Genomic DNA, 23,224 nt, shown 5'->3' with positions numbered 1-23,224 from the left:
TTTGTGAGTTCAGACCATGCCTTCAACATGGGATGGCAGTATGAGGGAAGACTGATGGAGAGGGGAGAACTCTGAGAACTTGGGCTGGAATTCTGGACAGCTTCTGCCTGTAGCTAGAAAGCCAGATCCCCTTCATAGCTGTAGTAGAACTGATGCAGGACTGAGGAACACTGATGCGAACACTTATAGGGCATTTATATTTATTTATAGGGCATTAGACTGAAAGAAGGGTTTCAGCCATGCTCCTTCCCCCAGACTTCAGTTATAACTCCATTTTGAGTCATTTTGGATTCATACAGTCCCCAGGAGAACTACTTACAATAGTATTGCTGAAAAATTAGTATTTAGGGTCGCGGGGGGTGCTGGAGCCTATCCCAGCCGTCATCGGGCGGAAGGCAGGATGCACCCTGGACAGGTCGCCTGTCCATCGCAGGGCAGACACACACACACAATCACACACACCAGGGGTAATGTAGCATGTCCAATTGGCTTGACTGCATGTCTTTAGACTGTGGGAGAGAGACAGGGAGACCAAGTAAACTCCACACAGAGAGGACCCCGGTCGCCCTACTGGGGAATCAAATCCAGGCCCTCCTTGCTGTGAAGCGCCAGTGCTACCCACCGCACCACCATGCCACCCAAATTTTAATCACATTCTCACCTAAATGACTTCTACTGTATATAGATTTTTGTTTGAGTCAGTCCAGAAAACAACCAAGTAGCCAGGACTTAGAAAATATTTTTTTTTATTACTTCAAAGCATTTTAGCCAATTTACAATCAGAGAGATAATGTGAAAAAACACCACCACCACTTCACAAAAGATGTATGGAAAGACAGGCGGCAGACACAAAGAGGGAACAAGGCATTTCTGTGACTGCTTATATACATATCCACATTTTACACAGGCCAAGTAAAAATATAGCCATCAAAGCATTTATGGCAGTCAGTCATCCTGAAACTGCCAGACATTCATATGTTTAAAAAACAATAGGAAGAGCTTTTACAGAACTGTAATGTAGAATACATTAAACACAACTAAAAACATCTGAAACACAGTGTACAGTGTGTCAAACTCCACCCTTTGTCAGAGATGCAGTTTCAGAAATGATTTTCTGTCTGTTCACGATAAGTACAATCATCTAGAGTACATAGAATATTGAAAATGCATGTAATCCTAAAAGGTACAAAAAAGTCCTTAATAAATATGATTACCAAAACTCAAGTTGGCAGAAATGTTCATATTGCAATAGTTTATATGCTTAATGTAGTGTCTTTGTTGCCAGCATACAATTCCCGGTGAACTGTGCAAGACTGATGTGTCTGTTGTGCATTAGTCAGTTTTCATTCATTACTTGCTGGAATTTGTTCAACAAAACAAAACCACTGAAAAGACCCACATGACATACAGTAAAGTATTCTAAAGTACTGTATCAAAGAACTGCGCATTCACCATTTATGCAAATTAAAATTCAAATGATTGACCCATACTGACACAAAGGCTATAGCCACTTCCATGAGGCTGTGTGTTAGTTTGATCAGAGCATGTTGTATGTTGTTGAGAAATGCAAACCAAATAAGATGTCTTCAAATAAATTCCACTAAAAAAAAGAGGCTAGATAGTTTATGATGATATTTTGAATGCAGACTCAGAAGTAAGGCTTTATACACAGGCTAGGCTTTAGACAAAGATGTCATGTTTTGCAGTTTGAATTAGTGAGGTCACACAAAAAGGCCTGATTTTTTTCAGTCACTCCAGAAGCTTTCAATGAAAATAAGCAACAAGTCTAAAGACACCAGGAATGCACCATATGGTTAAAAAAGGTCATCTGCTGCACAAAAGTCACAGAGTAGCGTAAATAACCAATCAGTGCTGCAGTATATTTTGCCCCTGGCCTGTCAATAGAAAGGACTATGGTCTCTTGTAAATGTGTCATTTGTTAATAATCTGGACATGATGGCAATACATGTAATTACAATTTCTGGCAGTTCATGAAAAATGTTAAATATACACATATTTTAAATGTTATTTCTAAGCTAAAAAAGAAAATGAATACTGAGAAGTAGACTGTAAACATGGAGAGAATATTGAGATGTGAAACAACTGAATCCAGAAAACTTCTTTTTCATAGCTAAAATGCACTTGTAAAACATTGGATCTCTCAAATTGAAACCGATAACATTCGAGACCAGTCCACAGACAATCACAAATGTTTGTTTAGTGAGCTAAAATGTACATTTTACTTTGTGCTCTAAGTCTGACCAGGACGCAACAATCTTTGCACAAGTCTGTAGCCCCTGGAAGCTGTCATGTTGCAATGTGCCAAATTATGACTACTTGTGGCCCAGACATGAACCAGGATGTGACAGAAAGAAATTGTGCAAGCCATTTGCCCAGAACCACCCTCTTCCCAGAACCACCCTCTCCGCCCCCCCCCCCCAAAAAAATTAATCGCCAGCTTCGTGATTGAATTTTCCCATTCCACCTTAAATGGTGAGGCAACCTCACGTATCAGAACGTAACTGCTGCACCATTTAAGGTAGAATTTTAAGGTAAATTTTGCCAGGTAGCGACAGAGACATCAGCATATTACTAGCGACTTTTATGCGTGTTATGAAGGAAATGACCATAAAACGCTATTACAATGATTCTCTTACAATACAACGGCTTTTTAACAGAGAAATACTTAAATTTATGTGTCTCTTTGGCCACTTGTGCATCCATCTTGCTGATGATTCGTATAGCATTCTGGGAATTTTCTCATAACCCTCTGTTTGCAGTGCACCTCTGAAAAATCTCTGTTTGAAGATCCATGTAGCCCTAACACTTCACCCTACCCCTCCATCTCAACAACAGTCGGGACAACCCTACCCCTAGACGTGAACGCGCGAAACGGAGGGGTAGGGCTAAGTGCTTGGAGCAAGAGGTGAAACGGGATTGGGCCTTAGTCTCTGGACCATATCACACAAGCCTCAAGGTCCACTTCATCAATCCCTGCAAAATCTTGCAACTTCTGCAGTAGTTTCTCCCCCACGGCATTTAAAATCTTCTCAACTTCCTATTTAGCTTGCAGTTTAGTCCATGCCTTTGCATCCACTGCAGTTTTTTGTCTTTCAAGGATCATTTTAAGGTCTACAGTTGGTGCAGTAGTGTTACTCTGCCATTTTTGTATGAATGAATGCCATTCCTGTATTGAAGTCATTTTACATGCCCAAATATATGGTGACCAGACCTAAGCCACATTTCAAACCATGGCTGAGTAGACAAAGTCCAGGAATACTCTTTAGTAGAGAGTGCAAAAATAATGATCACTTCATACAATCAGTGCTTATTTAAGACCTTGAAAATAACTTACTGTCTCAAATGCCACTTATGTTCAGGGTTGGAAAATCTCTTAATAAAAATAAATAATAATTAAAAAAAAGAAAAAACCTGTAACAACATTCTCTCTGCATTTTAACTACATATCTTGTAGACCTCATTCTTCCAGCTACTCCTCTGTTGACTTCAGTGCCCTTATCTCCTTCACTCATCAAGGTAAACAGTTTAGCCATTCTTAATGTAGCGATCATTTCACTACAGTGTTAGGCAGACTATGATCTAGGCCTCTAAAGTGTTTCAGTAATCCAGAATATTTATACTGTTTATGTTTACAAAAAGTATACATAAATGGCATAAATAGTCAGTTTTCTACCAAAGTATAAACTCAAACTAACAAAAAGGCCATGGACAAAGTCCTGTTCCATTTACTGTTTAGTTACATGTAGATATATAATGAAGCCTGATGTCAGGCATCTTTCTGCACTGCTGGCTTAGAAAAGAACACTAATTGCCTAAATGACCCGGCATATTGGCATTCTGTCCAGTGAAGACAGTAAATCATGCCATTCCCATTGTACTGCCATACACACAGCTGTACTCTCATACACCTTCAAACACCTGGATCCTAGTGAAAGAGCTCAGTTCTCCACTGCAAAAACAGTTATTCGCAGGTTAAGCTCAGCAGCCTACTAGAAAGTACATGAATGTTTGGTCCCACATTGCACCGATTATTCAAAGGACCAAACACAAAATTAGGGCAAATTAAAATACTTCCATAGTGCAGTTTATAAAACAGCTTCACACTGCCCCTAATGAAAAATGGAAACTGTACATCAACAGAGTTAGTACACACCACGGATTTTTGTCCATGATTCGAAAAAGAAAAAAAAAAAAACAACAAACAAGCAAAAAACAAAACACCACACCCCTTTCACACTTTTTGTGCAAAAGAATACTAAATTAAGAAGCGAACACAGATAACAGGGGAAATAAAATGTGCTAGTAAAAGGCTTTTTTTACTAAAGCAAAATATAATAAAGCACTGGATGTAGAGTTCAACACTTTTAGATGAGGTAAATGATTGCAAATACACCAACGACACATCAGCATGAAGCTGAAGTAACTAATTGCATAATTAATGCCGGTTGGTCCATAGAGTCTAAATATTTTCTGTATCCAACAGAAATCAGAAAGATATACTGTAAATATAGCTGTATTCAAGGCATGCTGAGTAGATGCAACAGCAAACAAGCAATTCGTTAATTTCCTAACTTAGACAATACCTACTGCCTCATAAGAGCACATTAGTCATTTAGCCTACAAGTACACAAATATAAAAAACATTAATAATTATGTACAAAACTATTTACAAAGATACAGTACATCAATTAATTGAAGGCCATTGGCATTACATTGGCATTAAGCAGACAAGTGGATGTAAAGAAGAGCATGCTCACCCAAGTATGAAGCTAGACTACTGGTTGGCCCTTTTAAAACATTTGTTTGCCAATAACTGGGTTGGGGGGGGGGGGGTTGTTGGTAACACACACAACATTCAAATGCACACAGGTTAAGGAAATCAGTGATTAGAATAACACTTAACATTTCACACAAAAAGAACTCAAACAACTGGCACAGAAACACATTAAAACAAGCAGAATACAGAATAACAAAGACAAAAAAAAAAAATCTGCTTTCACACACACAAAAAAAAGCTTCTTTCAGAGGAGAAAAAGGTACTTATTACAAAGGCTTCTGAAATTGTGAACATTCAGATATTGAGTATGTCAAATTACCATTAACTGGTAAGTGGAAGATTGGGTGCGTGTTCATTTTTCTCATCTCATCACACACCAACATTTTCACAGGGCACAGATCTCAACAGAGGGGAGGCCAGAAAAGCAAATCCAAATTTGAACTCACTCAAATATAAAAATGAGGAAATACCATCACCAAGTTTAATGGGTCTTAAACATGATAGGGTGTCTAAAACTGAAATCCTGTTAGTGCCATGTAGCATCTGCACATGCAGATGTATAAAGCAATTCTGCACTCTTAGGCTGTTCTATTGATAATTACATAACACTGCAGTATGAAGTGTCAACAGTCCCAGCCACAACAGTGTAGTTTAGAGAAGGACCAAATTATGTATTGTGTACTCCTCATCTAGCACACCTGAACACACTTCTCCAACCTACAGATACTGGCTTTTCATATCATCTGCTAGGTTATAGGTATCAAGTAACAAATCCATCAGAGGACTAAATTAACAAAGTCTCTGATTTGAATGAATTTGTAACACCTAGCATCACCACTGTCAAAGATTAATAAAAATGTACAACAAAAACTTAAATCACAATATCAGAAAACAGAACATTTCATATTTTAGTATTATAGAAATGTCAAATTATGTAGACAGGATTGGCATGAAATATGAGCATTTAAGATTTAGGTGAAGCATCTGACTGAGAAAGGTGACTGAAGCTCCAAGAAGGAAGTTTGTAGTTAACAGCTGGAGTTATAGCAGCATACCCTGTGTTGGAGAGAAGAGAGCCTCTCTCACACACTGTATCTTCTCTACTTCTCTTCTTAACCACTGTGGAGTCACTTCAAAGGTTTGGGCTTCCTTCCAGTACTCTCCCACAGGAAGATAGGGCATATCATTCAACTGATCTGAGGCTCTTCTTCCCCATTTTCTTTACCCTCCTTTCCATGCATAATGTCTTCGGGCTTACTTTTCTTTTACTGTAAAAAAAAAAAGAAGAAGAATAAGCTTTTTTTCTTTCTTTTTCTGTTTTGATGTAGTCAATGGGAATGGCCAGTAAAGCACACACCGGGATGGGACTTACAAAACAAATGTTGGTCTCTGGAATGATGTCTTTGAGAGAAATAGCATCTTCATTACCGAACTGTTCATCCACAGCTTCAGCTCCCAAACTGTAAGAGGGAGAGCAGACTTAAGGCATCCAGCAAAACACTAAAGAAATTCAAATTTGTAAATGCATGTGTTTCATTTTACCAGTGGGGGGTGCCATTGTCAGGTTCTGTGCTTGCAGATTTGTGCACTTCCACCCCTACTGACCTGCAAAAAAAATTAATGCAGCGTCACTACCAGTAACAAACAAATAAATAAATATACTCTAAAAAGGCTAAATAATAAATGCCCTTGTACTGAACTGAGTGAGCCTGGTGTGAGGGTACCTGAGTGGGGGCAGTGAAGAATTAGTGGTTGCAAATTCACTGGAGGTTCCAGCCAAGGGAGGGGTCATAGGAAGCAAATCAGGTCTGCCTGACTGCATGCCTAAAAAAAAAAAAATAATAATAATAATAATAATAAATAAAATTTGTCATTCAACTATGATTTAACACCTCTTGATTTCTCCTGTCCCATTTTCCTTTTTATTCCTTACCACTCTCTGTGTCTACATCAGACTGGATAAGGTGCGGTCGGTAGACGAGGCGAGAGTCCGGCAGCGTGTGACTGCTCGATTGGGCTGCTGGAGGAGCGTTGCCCATGGCAAGCCTCCTGACGACACTCTGACCACAGCCTCCCCGACTCTTTTTTGATGGGGACGACTTCACTAGTGACAAAAGCAGCACAAACTAAGATCAAGAAGAAAAAAACACTTCACATTTCCAACAGATTAATAAATAAATAAATGAAGAGGTACATGGCTGACGGGAAAGTTACATGGAAGAAAAACATGATCGCAGGAATTTGAAAGTAAAAAGCCTTACATGCTTTCCTAAACACGGTGCTGCACATGAAGCGTTGGAATCTCTCAGCATAGAAGCCTGGTCTGTGGACAGACACTGTATCCTGCAGAGCAGAAACAGCCACAGACAAATAACATCAAATAACCAGCAAATACCATTCACCAAAGAGAAGCTCAATCAAATAACCATTAATTAAATTATTATATTAGTTCCTGAAAAGAACAGCCAGTAGCCTGCTACCATTCTAGAGAATATGCTACTAAAATATGCTGAATTCAACTAATATAGGAACAGACTGATTAATATCTTACCCCATCGTGAACAAGTGCCTTCCAGGAATGCTCTAACTTCTTGATGAACCTACAAAGGCACATTTTTAAAGAAAACAGTGAGTGATCAAGATACATGTGGACCACAACAGAATGTTAAAGCATCACTATCTCAAAGACTTCAATCATTTGCTTAAAAGAAAGACTTGCATTTTCCTGGCAAAGCAGCAACATGGCAGTCGCCATGGTAATGAAAACTTACCACATCATTATATATTTACAAAATACATATACACACACACATTCACACACATTATATATATATATATATATATATATATATATATATATATATAAAATTTCTGAAGCATATGTATAAAAGAATTGCAAAAGAAAAAAAAAAAAAAAAAAGCAGACCTTAGCTATTACTAGCTTTCACAATCATATCACAACAAAGAGAATGTGAATTGGATGTGTTTTCATCAGCTGGGTTGAGGCAAACACAAGTAACAGAAAGCAGAAATCATTGAGACATGTTAACAGGTTACACAAAAAGAACAATATGTCTAATTTTGTGCTATAACATTTGGGCAGCAGTGAGTAACAGTTGTTTGCACTGGAAAGCTAATCAGCCTTACTCAGTCTATACTTTAATAACTGCATACAATGAATGGAAAAAAAGTCAAACTGCTAATTGCAATTATTCATGGCAATTAAATCACCAGCTAAAATTTCATGACAGGCTCACTCAAACTTCGAACACACTTTGGGGAAATTGGTCACAGAAAGAACAAATCTCATGTTGGAAACGTTTGTCAAGGGAATCAACTTAACTAGTCTACAGTCACCTGACTGACGAACAGGCTTGTGAGATCAAGCGCAATATACTATTGTACAATCATGCCTCTGACTGACTGACGATACTATCATTGAAAGGTGGGGGATCACACAGCTTCTAGTTGAACTATAATGGCCACGTTTACTAAAAAATAAATAAATAAATAAATAAATAAAAAACAAGTGCCACCACAGAATGTTCTGAAACAGACAACCAGGACTGATTTATGACTAAACACAAAGAAAACAGATCAAGACAAGTATTATGAAAAAGAAAATATATATGGCTTGTTTTCTGATATTTAAATCATCCAGCTTGACTAAAAATCACAAAAGACTATCAAAATGCTATCATCTAACAGTTTAAAGCTACTGACAAGTCTCAAAGTTCTGTTCTGTAATGTAAAAGAGGTCAACTGACTAAACAACCACAGTGAACCAGACATGCTGAATTACCTGTATGACTGTAGAATATCGATAATGCCAATGTAAAGCAACAGTCTCTCGCCTTTACTGTTCCGGGCTGGGATGCCTCCCCATCTAAAGAAGAAAAAAAAAAAAAAAAAAAAAAAAAAAACAACTCAGTGACATATGTCATAAACTCATTGTAAGGAGACAATTTTGATGAGGGGGGCATAAAAGGATAGGAAAGGGCAGGACAGTTATAGAGAAACACTAGGTGACTGACTGGTCCTCGCTGTCCAATGTGCCCCTCCCACGTGCTTCTCCCTGGATGGACTCCATGGCAGTGCTGTAGAGTGCTTTTTGGGCCTGTGGCCTCCGCTGGTCAGGTGTCACTGTGCCCTCTGCCCCTCTGCTGTCCCCTGCCCCCACACGCACACGGTATGCCTGATCCACATTATGGATTCCAACCAGTAAACTGTAGTCCATGATCTTAAAGCTCTGCAACAGCTGATACACACAAACAATCAACACTATACCGATACTACAGAACACGGTTCATGACTACAGCCCGACAAGTTGTGTATAAATACATAGGCATAACATTATGACCACCTCCTTGTTTGATCAACGCTCAATCGTCCCACAGGACGCTGTTAGCTGGATATGTTTGGTTGGTGGTCTATTCAGTCTAACAGTGACATTGAGGTGTTTAAAAACTCCAAGAACACTGCTGTATCTGATCCACTCAGACCAGTGCAACACACACTAACCAGAACTACAAAGTGCACCCATATAATAAGTGGAGCAGATAAAATGGAAAATGAGTCTAGAAACAAGGAGGTAGTCATAAAGGTATGCCTGATCAGTGCATATACATAAAATTGTTTATACATACACTGATATGCCAAAAGTCATGAGGCCCCTTCTAGCCTGGCGAAGTGCAGCAACTCAACATGACATCATGGTATTTGTAAGGAGCATTTTGGAGAATTCTGACGAATGGTATGGACTGCACGTTCGCCCAACATAAGCTCAATTGAGCATACTCATACTGGATGCATACTCAAGATCCTGCACTTGAAACAATTCTGGACTGCTTGGATCCAATGGCATAGTGCATTATCCTGCTGGAATATCTAATCACTGTGGGGGTACATGAAGTCCACAAAGGACTGCAAATGGTCACCAAACAAGGAAACATAGGCATCACTGGTCAAGGACATGTTTAAGCGGACCAGTGTTTCCAACCCATACCATGAGAATATACCCCACATTAGTATGGAATTACCATCAGTTTTGTTGACAACTAGGGTCCATGGCTTCTTGGGGTCTGTGCCATAAAGAAGCCCTACCATCAGCCAGAAACAACTGGTATCATGACTCATCGGATCACGCCACATGTTGCCAGTTTTCTAGGGTCCAGTTAGCAACCTCACAAGCCCAGGTGAGGCACTGTGTCAGTTGTTAACATAGGCACTCTGGTGGGTCTTCTGCGCCCATATCCCATGGAAGCTTAAAAACGCTGCACTGACCTGCGAGATATGCATGTGGGGCCTGCTGCATCGAATGTGGATGTGATTTGTCTGTTTGCATGGACAATTCTAGCCACCAGTCTCGATTACTAAGCAGCTGTCCACTGTGGGTGTTAATGCCTTTTATGACATTCCCGGTACACACGACACTGTGGATCGAGGAACGTTAAATGCCCACACAACTTCGGAAATGGAACATCCTATCAGTCTGGCAGCCACCATCATGCCTCATTCAAACTCTGATAATTCACGTCACCCTTGCCATGAGCACGATAGCACGCATTCAACCTCATTCACAAGATAATACCTCACAACGTATACAGATGTAGGCGTACCCAAGCAGTCACCCACCAATTTATAATCAATTTATATACTGCTATCCCATGACTTTTGGCATGTCAATATATTATTAAAGATATTAATACTGTTGACAGTATACTGATACATGCAATCTACAGAGAAATTAAAGAGTTCATAATCTGCATGGTATTAAGCCCGACATTCAATTACAGGTTAATCATAAGCATGGACAACATGATATTTTATTGTGATAAACTCACAATCCACATCTCTGGGAATATTGTGATCATCAATATGAACAGAACACTGCCTGACTGCATGATTCAGTACACAGAGCTTCACCCCTCATGTTTAATTAGATTTTACTTTGGGATAGTTTTCAAAATGTGGCACTGCTGGTGCATTGTGTCTATTCCAACACAAACAAGCCTCAGACCAATATCAGCAGAAAATGCTGTACTAGACATCAGAGGGAAAAATGCTGAATGTTGAAGAGCTGAAAAGTGAATGAATCTAATCTGATCCTGTAAGCCTGGAAAAGCACACACTCACACTGTGTGGTGTCCTGCATTGAGTTCATAGCCTACTTTTAGATGATAATCTAAAGTGAATCTAAAGTACAACATATGTTGTACTTTACTGTGAAGCCCTATCATCACGTCACAAAAGTTCCGATTTTAAACTTTCTTTGCTCACTAATAATTAGCATAAGGCAGACTACACTCACCAGGCAGTCTCGCTGGATTGTCTTGCTGAGAGCGTTGTAGTTGTCTGGCTCTAGCTGGATGCCCTCAGGCATGTCCTGCATAAAGTCCAGATCTTTATGTGTGGGTACATCTTTCTCCCTCTCTTTAGGTGAGGCCCGGCGTTTATATGTGGAGCCTTTCAGGTCATATTTGAGATGCATAGGGACAGAGCGCGGCAGCAGGTTGTTCATCACCACAATGCGGATGTTCTTTCCCCCAGCCTGCACGCAGTACAGCCCATAGAACTTGGGCAGCAGTGTTCGTTTGTTCTGGTTCAGATTCTAGCATGAAAGAGGATGCAGGAAAACACTGTGAGACACCAAGAGCTAATAAGGCACACCTCAGTTTGGCTTCTGTGTACTGCACAATATTATAACTGCAGTAATCTCTCTATAACAAATTACATTTCTACAGGAACCTGAATATGCACACACATGCTCACACAATCACAATGAAAATGTACCATGAAGTATCCTGGCAGTAGTTTCTGTAAGAACTCAGCCTCTTTGTGCTGGACTGTTTTGATGATGAACTCATCATCACTGGAAACGTAGAAGATAGAGCCACTCGCTCCGGGATTAGACAGTTCTATCAGGGGATCATTACACAGGGAGTACTGCAGACACACACACACACAGAAATGTTTACAAAAAATATTTTTGGAGGAGATTAACTTTTTTTGTTTTCCTGCAAGAACCTCTGACAATGATTGTTATTAGAAAAATACCACTTATGTAGACAGTTTGGAACCAACTGCTTAACAATAAAGTTCTAACTTCCCATACAGGATTGACAAAGTATGAAAACATGCAGGTAATGACAAGAATCTATGAATGCTTTTGTGAGCAAAGCTGTGTAGGGTTTTTAGCTGACCAGATAGTCATCAGGTCGAATGCCAAAGAGTTCTCTGAAGTAGCGGAAGGCGATGGGGGCGTAAGTCTTAAACCTGAAGTCACCATGGTGATGGGCAGGAGTCAAATTACTGCCTTCACTGAAAGTGACAAACAGAGAAAGAGACAAAAAAAAAGACAAAAAGATACATTCATTGGTGACAAAAAACAACAAGATAGTATCTTCAATTACAAAGTCAAAGTGCAGAGATAAGTCCAAGTGCATGCTACAGCTACATGCTACAGCACGTCTTTTCAAGCTGGGCCCATATTCATTTTAGAATAAGCAAGAAATGTGAGATAACAGAAGGTAGTGAGTGACAACTAGCTCATACAGCTAGTGAGTGATAAAAGCTGAATTTATGAATTGAATAAATAGTACCCCTCCATGGATCACCACCTTATCATGGTGGAGGGGTTTGCATGCTTGAATGATCCTAGGAGCTATGTTGTCTGGAGCAAAAGCTCCTGGTAGGGTCTCCCAGGGCAAACTGGTCCTAGGTGACAGGTCAGACAAAGTGTGACCAATAATTACCCCTATGAAAATACACAAAAAAAAAAAACAAAAAAAACAACAGGACTTGTGTACCCTGCACGATCAGGGTTACTGGGGCGAGCGTCTGGTGGCCAGGCATTTACTCATGGTGCCTGGCCGGGCCCAGCCCGAAGGAATTACGTGAGTCCCCCCTCCCATCGACCCACCACAGATGGGAGGGGCAGTAGTAGGGGTTCGGTGCTATGTGGATCGGGCAATGTCCGAAGGCGTAGGCCTTGGCGTTCTGATCCTCAGTTGTTGAATCTGGCTTTTGGAACTTGGAATGTTACTTCACTGGCGGGGAAGGAGCCCGAGTTGGTGCGCGAGGTTGAGAGATACCGGCTAGATATAGTCGGGCTCACCTCAACACACAGCTTGGGCTCTGGGTCCAATCTCCTTGAGAGGGGCTGGACTTTATTCTTTTCTGGAGTTGCCCATGGTGAGAGGCGGCGGGCAGATGTGGGCTTTCTCATAGCCCCTCAACTCGGTGCCTGTATGTTGGGGTTTTCTCCGGTGGATGAGAGGGTAGCTTCCCTACGTCTTCGGATAGGGGAACGGGTCCTGACTGTTGTCTTATGCACCAAACAGCAGTTCAGAGTACCCAGCCTTTTTAGAGTCCTTGGGAAGGGTGCTTGAAAGTGCTCCTCCTGGAGACTCTATTGTCCTACTGGGGGACTTCAACGCTCACGTGGGCAATGACAGTGAGACCTGAAGGGGTGTGATTGGGAGGAATGGCCTCTCTGATCTGAACCCGAGTGGTGTTCAGTTTTTGGACTTCTGTGCAAACCACAGTTTGTCCATCACGAACACCATGTTTGAACACAAGGATGTCTATAAGTGCACATGGTGCCAGGACACCCTAGGCCGCAGTTAAATGATTGACTTTGTAGTCGTGTCATCACACTTGCGGCCATGTGTTTTGGACACTCGGGTAAAGAGAGGAGCTGAGCTGTCAACTGATCACCACCTGGTGGTGAGGGAAGATGCCGGTCAGATCAGGCAAATCCAAACATATAGTGAGGGTTTGCTGGGAACGTCTGGCAGAAGAACCTGTCAGATTGATCTTCAACTCACACCTCCATCAGAACTTTGACCAGATATCAGGGGAGGTGAGGGACCTTGACTCAGAATGGGCCATGTTCCGTTTCTCCATTGTTGAAGCGGCTGACAGTAGTTGTGGCCGCAAGGTAGTTGATGCCTGTTGGGGCAGTAATCCTCAAACCTGGTGGTGAACACCCCAGGTGAGAGACGCCGTCAAGCTGAAGAAGGAGTCCTATCGGGCATGGTTGGCCTGTGGGACACCAGAGGCAGCTGGCAGGTATCGACAGGCCAAGCGATCTGCGGCTTCAGTCGTTGCCAAGGCAAAAACCTGGGTGTGGGAGGAGTTTGGTGAGGCCTTGGAAAGTGACTAAGCTGGCTCCAAAAAGATTCTGGCAAACCGTCAGACGACTCAAAAGGGGGAAGCAGTGCCTTCTCAATCCCACCGACACGTTCTCCAGTGAGGAGGCAGAGTCTGGGGACACGGGAATAAGCTTGTCCATTACTGAGTCCGAAGTCGCTAAGGTAGTTAAAAAGCTTGGTGGCAAGGCTACAGGGGTGGATGAGATCCGTCCTGAGTTCCTCAAGGCTCTGGATCTTGTGGGGCTGTCTTGGCTGACACGCCTTTTCAACATTGCGAGGGGCGGTGCCACTGGATTGGCAGACTGGGGTGGTGGTGCCTCTTTTTAAAAAGGGGGACCGGAGGGTGTGTTCCAACTACAGGGGAATCACACTCCTCAGCCTCCCTGGTAAGGTCTATGCAGGGGTACTGGAGAAGAGAGTCCGGCTTATAGTCCAACCTTGGATTCAGGAGGAGCAGTGCGGGTCCATGTTCCCACCCTCACCTATGGTAATGAGCTTTGGGTAATGACCGAAAGAATGAGATTGCGAATACAAGCGGCCGAAACAAGTTTCCTCCGCAGGGTGTCTGGACTCTCCCTTAGAGATAGGGTGAGAAGTTTGGTCATCCGGGAGGGACTCTGATTAGAGCCGCTGCTTCTCTACGTCGAGAGGAGTCAGCTGTGGTGGTTCGGGCATCTGGTTAGGATGCCTCCTGGACGCCTCCCTTGGGAGGTGTCACAGGCAAGTCCACTTTGGAGGAGACCCCGGGGGAAACCCAGGACACGCTGGCGTGATTATATTGCCCAGTGCCTCGGAATCCCCCCCGGAGAGCTAGTGGAAGTGGCTGGGGAAAGGGAGGTCTGGGCCTCATTGCTTAGGATGCTGCCCCCACAACCGGAACCCCCGAAAAGCGGACGATAATGGATGGATGGAAGGATAAATAGTAGAGTAATTTCTAGTGTGTGGCAAAGTGTGGAAACCACAAGCTGAGCAAACTTAGCTGTGGTGCACAACTAGAGGAGGTACTACAATTCAACTCCCACTACAAATTACAGAAAGAAACAAAGAACACGCTCACACCTGGGGAAGAAGATGCTCTCCACCACATAGAAGTCCTGCATTAGGACATCTCTCTCAGCCTTCTGACTCAGGCTCCCCACCGTATGAGTGATACCCAATTGGATCGCACCTTTCAGTGCAGATGAGGTTGTCTGATGGGAGAAAAAGTGCATAAACCAGGAAATTAAATGCAGTTATGTGCATAGCTTACTGTCTGAAAGCCTAAAAAAGATGAGACTTCTGGAATTGTAAATATATCTTACTTAACTTAAAAGGAACACCATAATGTAGAACTCTGTGATTTTGTATATAGATCAATAGATCTCTCTCTCTCTCTCTCTCTCTCATGCTTTGCTTTTGTCAGTGGTCCACACTTGGTGTGGGATACTGACAAAATTGACTATGCAAAGTGAATTCTAAGACAAGAAGACAATCTTCTCTTCTGCTTCAGTAAGGATAAACTGTCATGAGATGCTTTCAACAGACATAAGCAATGGTTTACAAGTAGCTTCAACAGCTGCTATTTTCAATCACATAGAACCAAATTTGAATCCCTTCAGTGGCAGTCACAGACGAAGTAGTAGCCAGCAGTTTCCCGGGCTGGTAGCTATGGAGCTATATAGCCAACACTGAGACGGTTTGTTGTGCCAACATTTTATTTTTAGCTTTTCTCAAAACGACACCAAGGAAAAACATCCAACAGTTCACTTCACAACAGACATGGTAGACATAGCTTCTGGAGGAAGCAGAAGTTCATGACATTTTTCTAAAGAGGGTGTAAATGTGACATTTTCAACAAAGAAGAGGGATCAGAAGAGTTCTTTAAATGCTTTGAATAACTGACCTTATGACATACAGGAGCAAAATTGCTACTCACTTATCCCTTAATTTAGATGACTATGAGATGTAATGCTTTCAGAATAATGCCATATTTAAAGAATATCCCTTTACATTCAGGCGCCTTCCTTCCTCTAAACCCCCACCACTTTCCAGCAGGATGAGGCCCAAACCAATTTCACCACTTGCCCCTACTTCTTAGCCCATGGGTGCCCAATCTTATCCACAAAGGGCCGGCGGGGCTGCAGGTTTTCATGCCAACCAAGCAGGAGTTCACATAATCAGTTGTTTGAAGACAGACTAAACAAGTAGAATCAGGCGTGCTTCTGCTTGTTTGGTATGAAAACTTACAGCCACACCAGCTCACTGCAGATAAGATTGGAAACCCCTAAATTAGACCTTTTCTTCACAACAAGCACAAATGTGGCTATGTAAATAGTATGCCGATGTCTCTGTAACTAGCTAGCTAAATGTTTTGTTCCATCTTAAATGGTGCAGCAGTTACATTTTGGCACCTCAGTTCCAAGGAGAAAGGTGACACTTGAAAACAAGGGGTAAGGGTGAGGAAAAAAAAAAAAGAGGAATGGGCCTTAGTCTGACCTTAGACCTGTAACTGCATGCTGACCTTTTTGTAGGTGGTCTCTCCTGTAGGGTCAACACCCCGGTGGCCAATAGTCTTCTTCATACTCTGAGATGACCCCGGACCCTAGACAGAGAGAGTGATTATGACAGAGTGAAAGAGGAAAAATATTAATAGGGAACAGAAACAGGCATGTGGTGCCCCATTTCTTCACCTAGTGGAACAAACAATTTCATCACCCACCAGCTTTAACTGATTCCCATAAAGTAAAACCCTCTGCACTCCCACCTATCCAAAGCATTTTACATCTGCTGAGAATGAAAACTTTAACTTCACTCAATACACTGATAGTAGGACAATAAAGACACTGAACACTTCTCACATTAAAGTTCAGCCAAAGTATTAGTAGTAAAGTAGTACAGCCTTGAATCCATAAAGGTCAGAAATTTTCTGACTTATGGTTCTGGGTTAAAGTTATGAAATATAACTTTCCAAATAGCTCAGAGAGATTGCTTCACAGTAGGCATAAATGCAAACCAAAGCTGCACAAAGAAATTTTGTTAAAAAAAGGAACTGAACAGGGCTCCACAGAGCATCTTCATTCTGAATTTATTCCAAGTGTCTGATCTTTTGTTAATCTTCTCTGCCAGCAATCACAGCTCTCATTCTGAAGCTCACACATCAGAATGGTTATGGAGGATTGGTACGGTTTTCAGAGTAAATTTCACTGTTCCAAGTCAGCTTAAAAAGCTGGCCTCAAATACCTTTTCTATTCTTTTGTTATTCATACTTTGTTTTCCTTCCACTATAGTTTTTTTTTTTTAATATGGGTTTTAAATTGCACAAAATGTGCTGAAGCCATTTCAAAAATCACTGCTCAAATACAGATATCCTGAGGCTGCAAAATCTGAAGCATTATTACAGTCTAAAAGTAAATGGGAGCACAACTTCAAGATTAATAGAGCAAAAAGCTCAGATAAGAGGAGAACCCAAATCAAACCTCTAATACAGTTTTGGGTAACAATATAAAGGGCTAAAAGTAGGAATGGGCAATATGGCAAAAATAGCATGACACAGTGAAAACACATTTTCAATATACATGATATGCATAATGATATTTAGTTTTTCCTGAGATTTAATAACAAAGAAACAAAGAAAACAGAACATGTAGTGCCACATATAAAAAAATATTAATGATAATAATAAAATATCATCATCATATTGCCCACCCCTTGCTGAGACATAAAAATCCTCATATTCCCACAAAGACTTGAGGAAAATACCCCAGTATACTGGATTACAAAAGTATTGTGAAAGACAAATATATGTGTTTTATAGATTTATAGAAAAAAGTACATACAAATAAGTTTTTAAGGGGCAGTCATGGGCTGGAGGTTAGGGAACTGGCCCTGTGACCAGAATGTTACCGGTTTGATCCCCAGTGCCGACAGTCCATGACTGAGGTGTCCTTGAGCAAGACACCTAACCCCCAATTGCTCCCCGGGTGCCGTGGACAGGGCTGCCCACCGCTCCAGGCAAGTTTGCTCACTGCCCCCTTGTGTGTGTGTATTCACTAGTGTGTATTCACTAGTGTGTATGTGATGTTTCACTTCACGGAAAGGATAAACGCAGAGGTGGAATTTCCCCATTTGTGGGATTAAAAAAAGTATCACTTAACTTACTTAACTTTAACAATAAGTTGCACAAATAGGTTTACAACACCCCAGCTTAGTAGTATGAAAAACAATATTCGTGTATTAACTGGAAGAAGAGAGTTTAAAAAAGTCTACATTTGAATGTCTGGTACATGCTATAAACTTGGCTGGCAGTTCATTACAACAAATATGCAAACAAAAACAACAGTGTTCAACACTCACCTCTGGTGAGGCCATTTTTCGACTTCCACTAGACCCTTCAGAAAGGAAAGAAAATGTGTTAAGATAAAAGAAAGAGGGGACATTTTAAATTCCACAGGACTAAAAACCCATCTTTTACATGTGGTTTTTAATATAATGAAAGCAGTACAAAAACTATGACTATGATTTTCCAACTTGTTACTACATATAAAGCTACATTAAATAAGCTTAATTTCATTAAATATGTTACACAAAGTTCCCTGGCATGACTCCATACTTTAGACTTAAAAGAAGCCATATCCTACATTTATTATATGTGCAAGGTGTCCCTGTTCTGTTTTGCTGGCTGGTTTGGGGTTCGTGACAAATTTGTTTATGAACATTCATATGTCCTGGGACTCTATGCTGTACTTAAACTTAACTTTCAAACTGATTGAGATTTCTGGGGCTGGCCCGAACAATCTGTATATTCAAACATTCATCTGTCACACTGGTATTTGTTTCTCTGTTTAATACTTAAAAGCACTGTCTCTTACGTCACAGAAATTGCAGTCTAAATTACAATTAATTTCATCATCAAAGTGGTTCAAACTGTTTCATTCTGTATGTTTTGACTGGATTTTCTACTCTAAGCATTTCTATTCAGCCTAATTGTCCTCATGGCTCAGAGGAGTTGTAAAATTTGAAAATCTAATACTTCATGGTTTTCCCCAATCATCCACAAGTGAACACAGACAAAAAACACAATATTTTATTATGTAAAGCATGTGCATGTAGCTTTGGGAATCACTCATCCACTTGCATGTGTTTCTTAACATGTAGGAGCTACCTCAGATTTTCATTTACTCAGTTAAGGCTAAGAAAACCACCCGAAATAAAGTTAGGTCCTGGGCCCTGATATAGTCAACAATCCCGATTTTTGTTAGCAAGAACATATTATGAGAATTATTTCAGATACCATGCAGGCCTACTGCCAAAGAGACATGGACATATTAGCAAGCAAAAGGTCATTACAGTTTATGTTGGACCTATTTAGCTTCATCTTATACCACGATACTGATACCAACACCTAAGTGCAAGCAGGAAAAACCCTTTCATTATAGGCTGCCAGGGGGCCAATTACACTTTCACACTACACATCCAAACCGTGGCACATAAATATCTGTCCCAACTGACGCCCAATTACTGTAACTTGTTGGCTGACTATTAAAACACTTGAAATGCTATGAATTTCAAAATATATCAGTTATGTGAACCAACATTTGCTGAAGCACATCAATCACCTGCCTCAGTCAGATATGTATGCAATTTTTTATTGTTATAATTAGTAATAATTAATTCTAGAGCAGGCTGTTGGTGTAGGTGACAGGTAAGCTAGACCACAAACTTGATCATTTAACCAACAATATTTTTTTCTCAGTATCATGCAGATTCTATTTTTCACTCCAGACACAGCAGGTAAACAACTAGACATCTTTTCCCCTTCAGTTATCATCATCATCATCATCATCATCATCATCCATTAACACATTTTGAAGGCTGAAATCACAGATAAAGCCAAAAAATGCAACATGCATCTCCTGCTTAAGTCTCAAGATGGAACCCAACATTTTTATTAACATACAAAGCTTAGTAAAACTAAGAACTAAATCTTCAGTAAGCATGCTAAAACTTCTAAACATCTAAAACTTCTAAAACTCAGCTCCTGTATTAAAATAAGCAGGTGGTAAACAGCAACATACCACTAAAACGGAAATACTTTCTTCATGTTCAAGTCTAACAGAAAACCAAGCACATACCCCTCATTTATCAATCACTAACCACTGCACAACATATTAGGTTATAAAGTTAGATATGCTTTGTTTACTTTTTTGTAGGTTCATGACGATAAAGGAGGACATTTGGATCTTTATCAATTTCACCACACACACAAGAACAACTGTCACCACAGCAAAACCATGCATGTACTTCTCTGAATAGCCAGCATCCTCCAGAAAGGAGTCCTCAGGTCTGCGGGGGTAAAATGGTTCTCTTAACACGTAACAAATCATAGGCCGGTTTCATTCTTTTCTGACCGTGGATCTCACCTGTACTTAAATAAGTAACCAACTGCATGTTTTAGCATAATTAAGCCATTTAACTGGATTTAGTGCAATAGATCATGTGAAATGTTGATTGGACTTGGTTTAGAACAGTGTTTTTTTGTGGTTTCAATGTTATTTAAAAGTGCTAACACAATAAGCTGTTAATACAATTAATGCATATTTCTAGCTTGGCCCTTCGACTCATCTGTAGTTCCAGCCTGAAACCCAGCTGCTTGTTTGCTGTTGCTATGACTCTGCAACTGTAGCCCTCGTGTTCAAATACAGCTTTTACACAGCATGTTCCGTTAAAGGCTCTCCTGATTAAGGTTATTTGAAGCTTCTGCAATGCTGTGAATTTGTTTAGCACCAAAGTACAAAGAGCCTAAAGTATAATTTACAATCAAAATACACCACTTACGCCAGCAATATGAGTAATATCAGTAACTTTAGCACTAGAGTATGCCTTCAGCAGACTACACTGGACTGTGCTCAAGGAAAATTAGAGATAAATCAACAACCAGCTAAGCAACAAAAGCAACAGCAAAGTGGATACAGTTTCCCCTCAAAACAACACATAACATAACATAATGGTATGAGAGCAAGACTCTGGATGGTGGTGATGAAAACAGAGTAAACAGTTACCAGGTTTCATGTTCACCTTGAGTTCATGTGATTTTATGTTTAGGTTCAAGTTGAATTAATAAAGGTTATCAAGACATTCTGATAAATAAATAAAGACGTAATTTTGAGCACTAATATAGATACAGCAAAACACACTGCTTTTAAATAAATTTTTTAAAAAAAGCTCTGTGGTCAAATTAAAGCAAATAAGACAAATGTAATCGATCATGAATTAAATACAAACCTAGTGTCAATAAACACAGTTTACTGATTTTCTTGAATATATGTTTGTTTATATATTTATTTAGTTGCACATATTTTAGAAAGGGAAAAATTCCAATGTCCACGAGAGAAATGTAGCAGCACAGCCCACATGAACTCCTTCACTTAATTAGTGCAGAAATAGCAGAAAAAAGCTTATATGACTGACATGGTTGCTAAAAAGAAAACTACAATTCATTAGCAGTTTCATAAATCTGAAAGACCTCCCAAATCTTGCTCGTAACCATGTGAAGTAGGGCTATATGATACTGCCATAAAATGCAATGTTCAATAAAGCTGTCAGAACTACGGCCCTAACTACACACTTGGGGTAAAACAGGCTAAGAACAGTTTTCTGTACCAAGTTCCTGTGTCCTTGTGGTACTGAAAAGAGGGGCTATATAGTTCTTGATCAGATTATTTGACATTGATCATACAGATTAAGCCTTGTTCCCCAGCCCCAACTCGCTGCTCTCGTAAAGTGGAACTGTGGAACCAAAGATTTCTACTCTGGTTCTCTAAAGGTTAAAGGGCTTCACACCGCAGAATCTGAGCAAAACAAGTAATCACAAATAATGAGTGGAAACCTCACACTGGAACAGAAGGAAGACAGCTATTCCAGTTCAAATGAAGTCCAGATTACCAAGGAATGGCCAGCCGTATGATTCATAGGATACAAGCAAACGTGCGTGAAAAAGAGAAGCCTGTGACAATTTACACACTGAACGAAGTAATTATCTACATATGAGCTGCTTTACAAACATGGCACAAAATCACGTAGCTGACAAACAATTTAACATACTAGACGTGTATACGACTAAACGGCAACCTGACTCGGTTCAGTTTCCCAGCACTGGTCAGTGTGTTCTGCTATGTCTGTCCCTTCAGTTGTGGCTGAAATTAGACAGCCCCACACAACACTGCCAGTCCTATAATAACATGCACATGAATAGCTACGCTTTATTTAGGAGTGCATACTAAAGCTTGAGAGAAACTAATCAGATCCGTAAAACGCAAGAAAACATGAGCCTAAACTGGAGATCATGAAAGAAACACATGATGGCTGAGCTAGCTCCGTAATAACTAAGGTTAACGTTACTTATTTTGCTAAATTAGCGGGTACAACAGTAATTAAGCCTGTTATATTTGATCCTGTCGCTAGTTGTACTCTACAACCAGCATCACTCTCTCCCAAAGCGTTCAGAGAAGCGTTAGAGGTGATAATCGGATTAAGAAACACTGTATCCCAACGTTTACAGCCAGTCTGACTCCAGCAATGATCCAGCCAACTTACAATAAAGCAGCTCCGCTAACGGTGGATTAGCCAGCTAACCTAGTGTACTGGCTAACAGCTAGTTCGTTAAATGTTGCAAGCTTCTGTTTTAACCCGCGATATAGCTGATTACACAGGCCCAGTGTTACCAAAGCACTGATGATATAGCCGGTACCGAAAGGCGAAAACAATCCCTACACCCCGGGTGTTAAAGTGGTGAAATTAGCTCGCAGGCTAAGTTAGCTAGCGGAGCGGGTCGGGAATGCCCGGGGTGAAGCTCCAGCTCCGTGCTTCCGAACATCAGCACTGCTTCTATAATTAACTGCCGCCCCAGCAGGCGGACTAACGTTAGACAGCGAGGCAAACTGACAAGACATAGACAAACACCAAGCGACTCCGAAGAACTGCTTTTCTGCGTAACTATAACGGAAGACCGGCTAAATAGTCTGTCGCTGGTTACCTGGCGGGGCAGTCGAGCCCGAGTCCGCGGGACCGGCGGTCGCCATTTTGCCCAGACTTCATCCAGCAGCCCGAGGCTGAGCTGGAGTTTCTGCTGCTGACGCTCCTGTGTCTCTCTCTGGGCGTCCGCCACTCACTCAGGCCCACATTTCTATGGAAAAGGCCTTGCTGCTGAAAATTAACCCTTTACTGTCATTAAGATGTCTACAGACCCAAACAGGGTTATTGTCCAAAAACCGCGTAGCTAACACGTTCAAAACAG

At 40.9% G+C, this 23,224-nt stretch overlaps 1 protein-coding gene across 3 annotated transcripts; it reads right to left on the bottom strand.

The window, feature by feature from the left end:
* Positions 1–729: 729 nt before the first annotated feature.
* pip5k1ab (phosphatidylinositol-4-phosphate 5-kinase, type I, alpha, b) lies at positions 730–23,098 on the bottom strand. Of its 3 annotated transcripts, none has more exons than XM_017700453.2 (16): positions 22,964–23,098; positions 18,286–18,320; positions 16,454–16,534; positions 15,013–15,143; positions 12,001–12,118; positions 11,591–11,743; positions 11,109–11,408; positions 8,833–9,056; positions 8,601–8,684; positions 7,350–7,398; positions 7,060–7,141; positions 6,732–6,902; positions 6,523–6,622; positions 6,341–6,403; positions 6,171–6,258; positions 730–6,066 (listed from the first exon to the last, which is right to left on the bottom strand). In XM_017700453.2, the coding sequence occupies exons 1-16, from the start codon at positions 23,007–23,009 to the stop codon at positions 6,064–6,066; spliced, it is 1,728 nt and encodes a 575-aa protein (XP_017555942.1). In that variant the 5' UTR covers positions 23,010–23,098; the 3' UTR covers positions 730–6,063. The 3 variants fall into 3 exon arrangements, with proteins under 3 accessions (XP_017555942.1, XP_037392681.1, XP_017555943.1); XM_037536784.1 differs by lacking the exon at positions 22,964–23,098 and adding an exon at positions 22,525–22,617; XM_017700454.2 differs by lacking the exon at positions 22,964–23,098 and adding an exon at positions 20,233–21,074.
* Positions 23,099–23,224: the final 126 nt, after the last annotated feature.

The sequence above is a fragment of the Pygocentrus nattereri genome, chromosome 3 (assembly GCF_015220715.1).
Source record: "Pygocentrus nattereri isolate fPygNat1 chromosome 3, fPygNat1.pri, whole genome shotgun sequence".
In the NCBI taxonomy this organism is placed as follows: Eukaryota; Metazoa; Chordata; class Actinopteri; order Characiformes; family Serrasalmidae; genus Pygocentrus; species Pygocentrus nattereri.
This window is presented reverse-complemented; position numbering and strand designations above follow the sequence as displayed.

Coding starts and splice junctions, on each gene's coding strand:
- pip5k1ab (XM_017700453.2), bottom strand. CDS start 23,009: ATGGCGACCGCCGGTCCCGCGGACTCGGGCTCGACTGCCCCGCCAG. Junction 18,321..22,963: donor GGGCTCGACTGCCCCGCCAG/GTAACCAGCGAC, acceptor TCCTTTCTGAAG/GGTCTAGTGGAAGTCGAAAA. Junction 9,057..11,108: donor CAATCCAGCGAGACTGCCTG/GTGAGTGTAGTC, acceptor TGTGTGTATCAG/CTGTTGCAGAGCTTTAAGAT.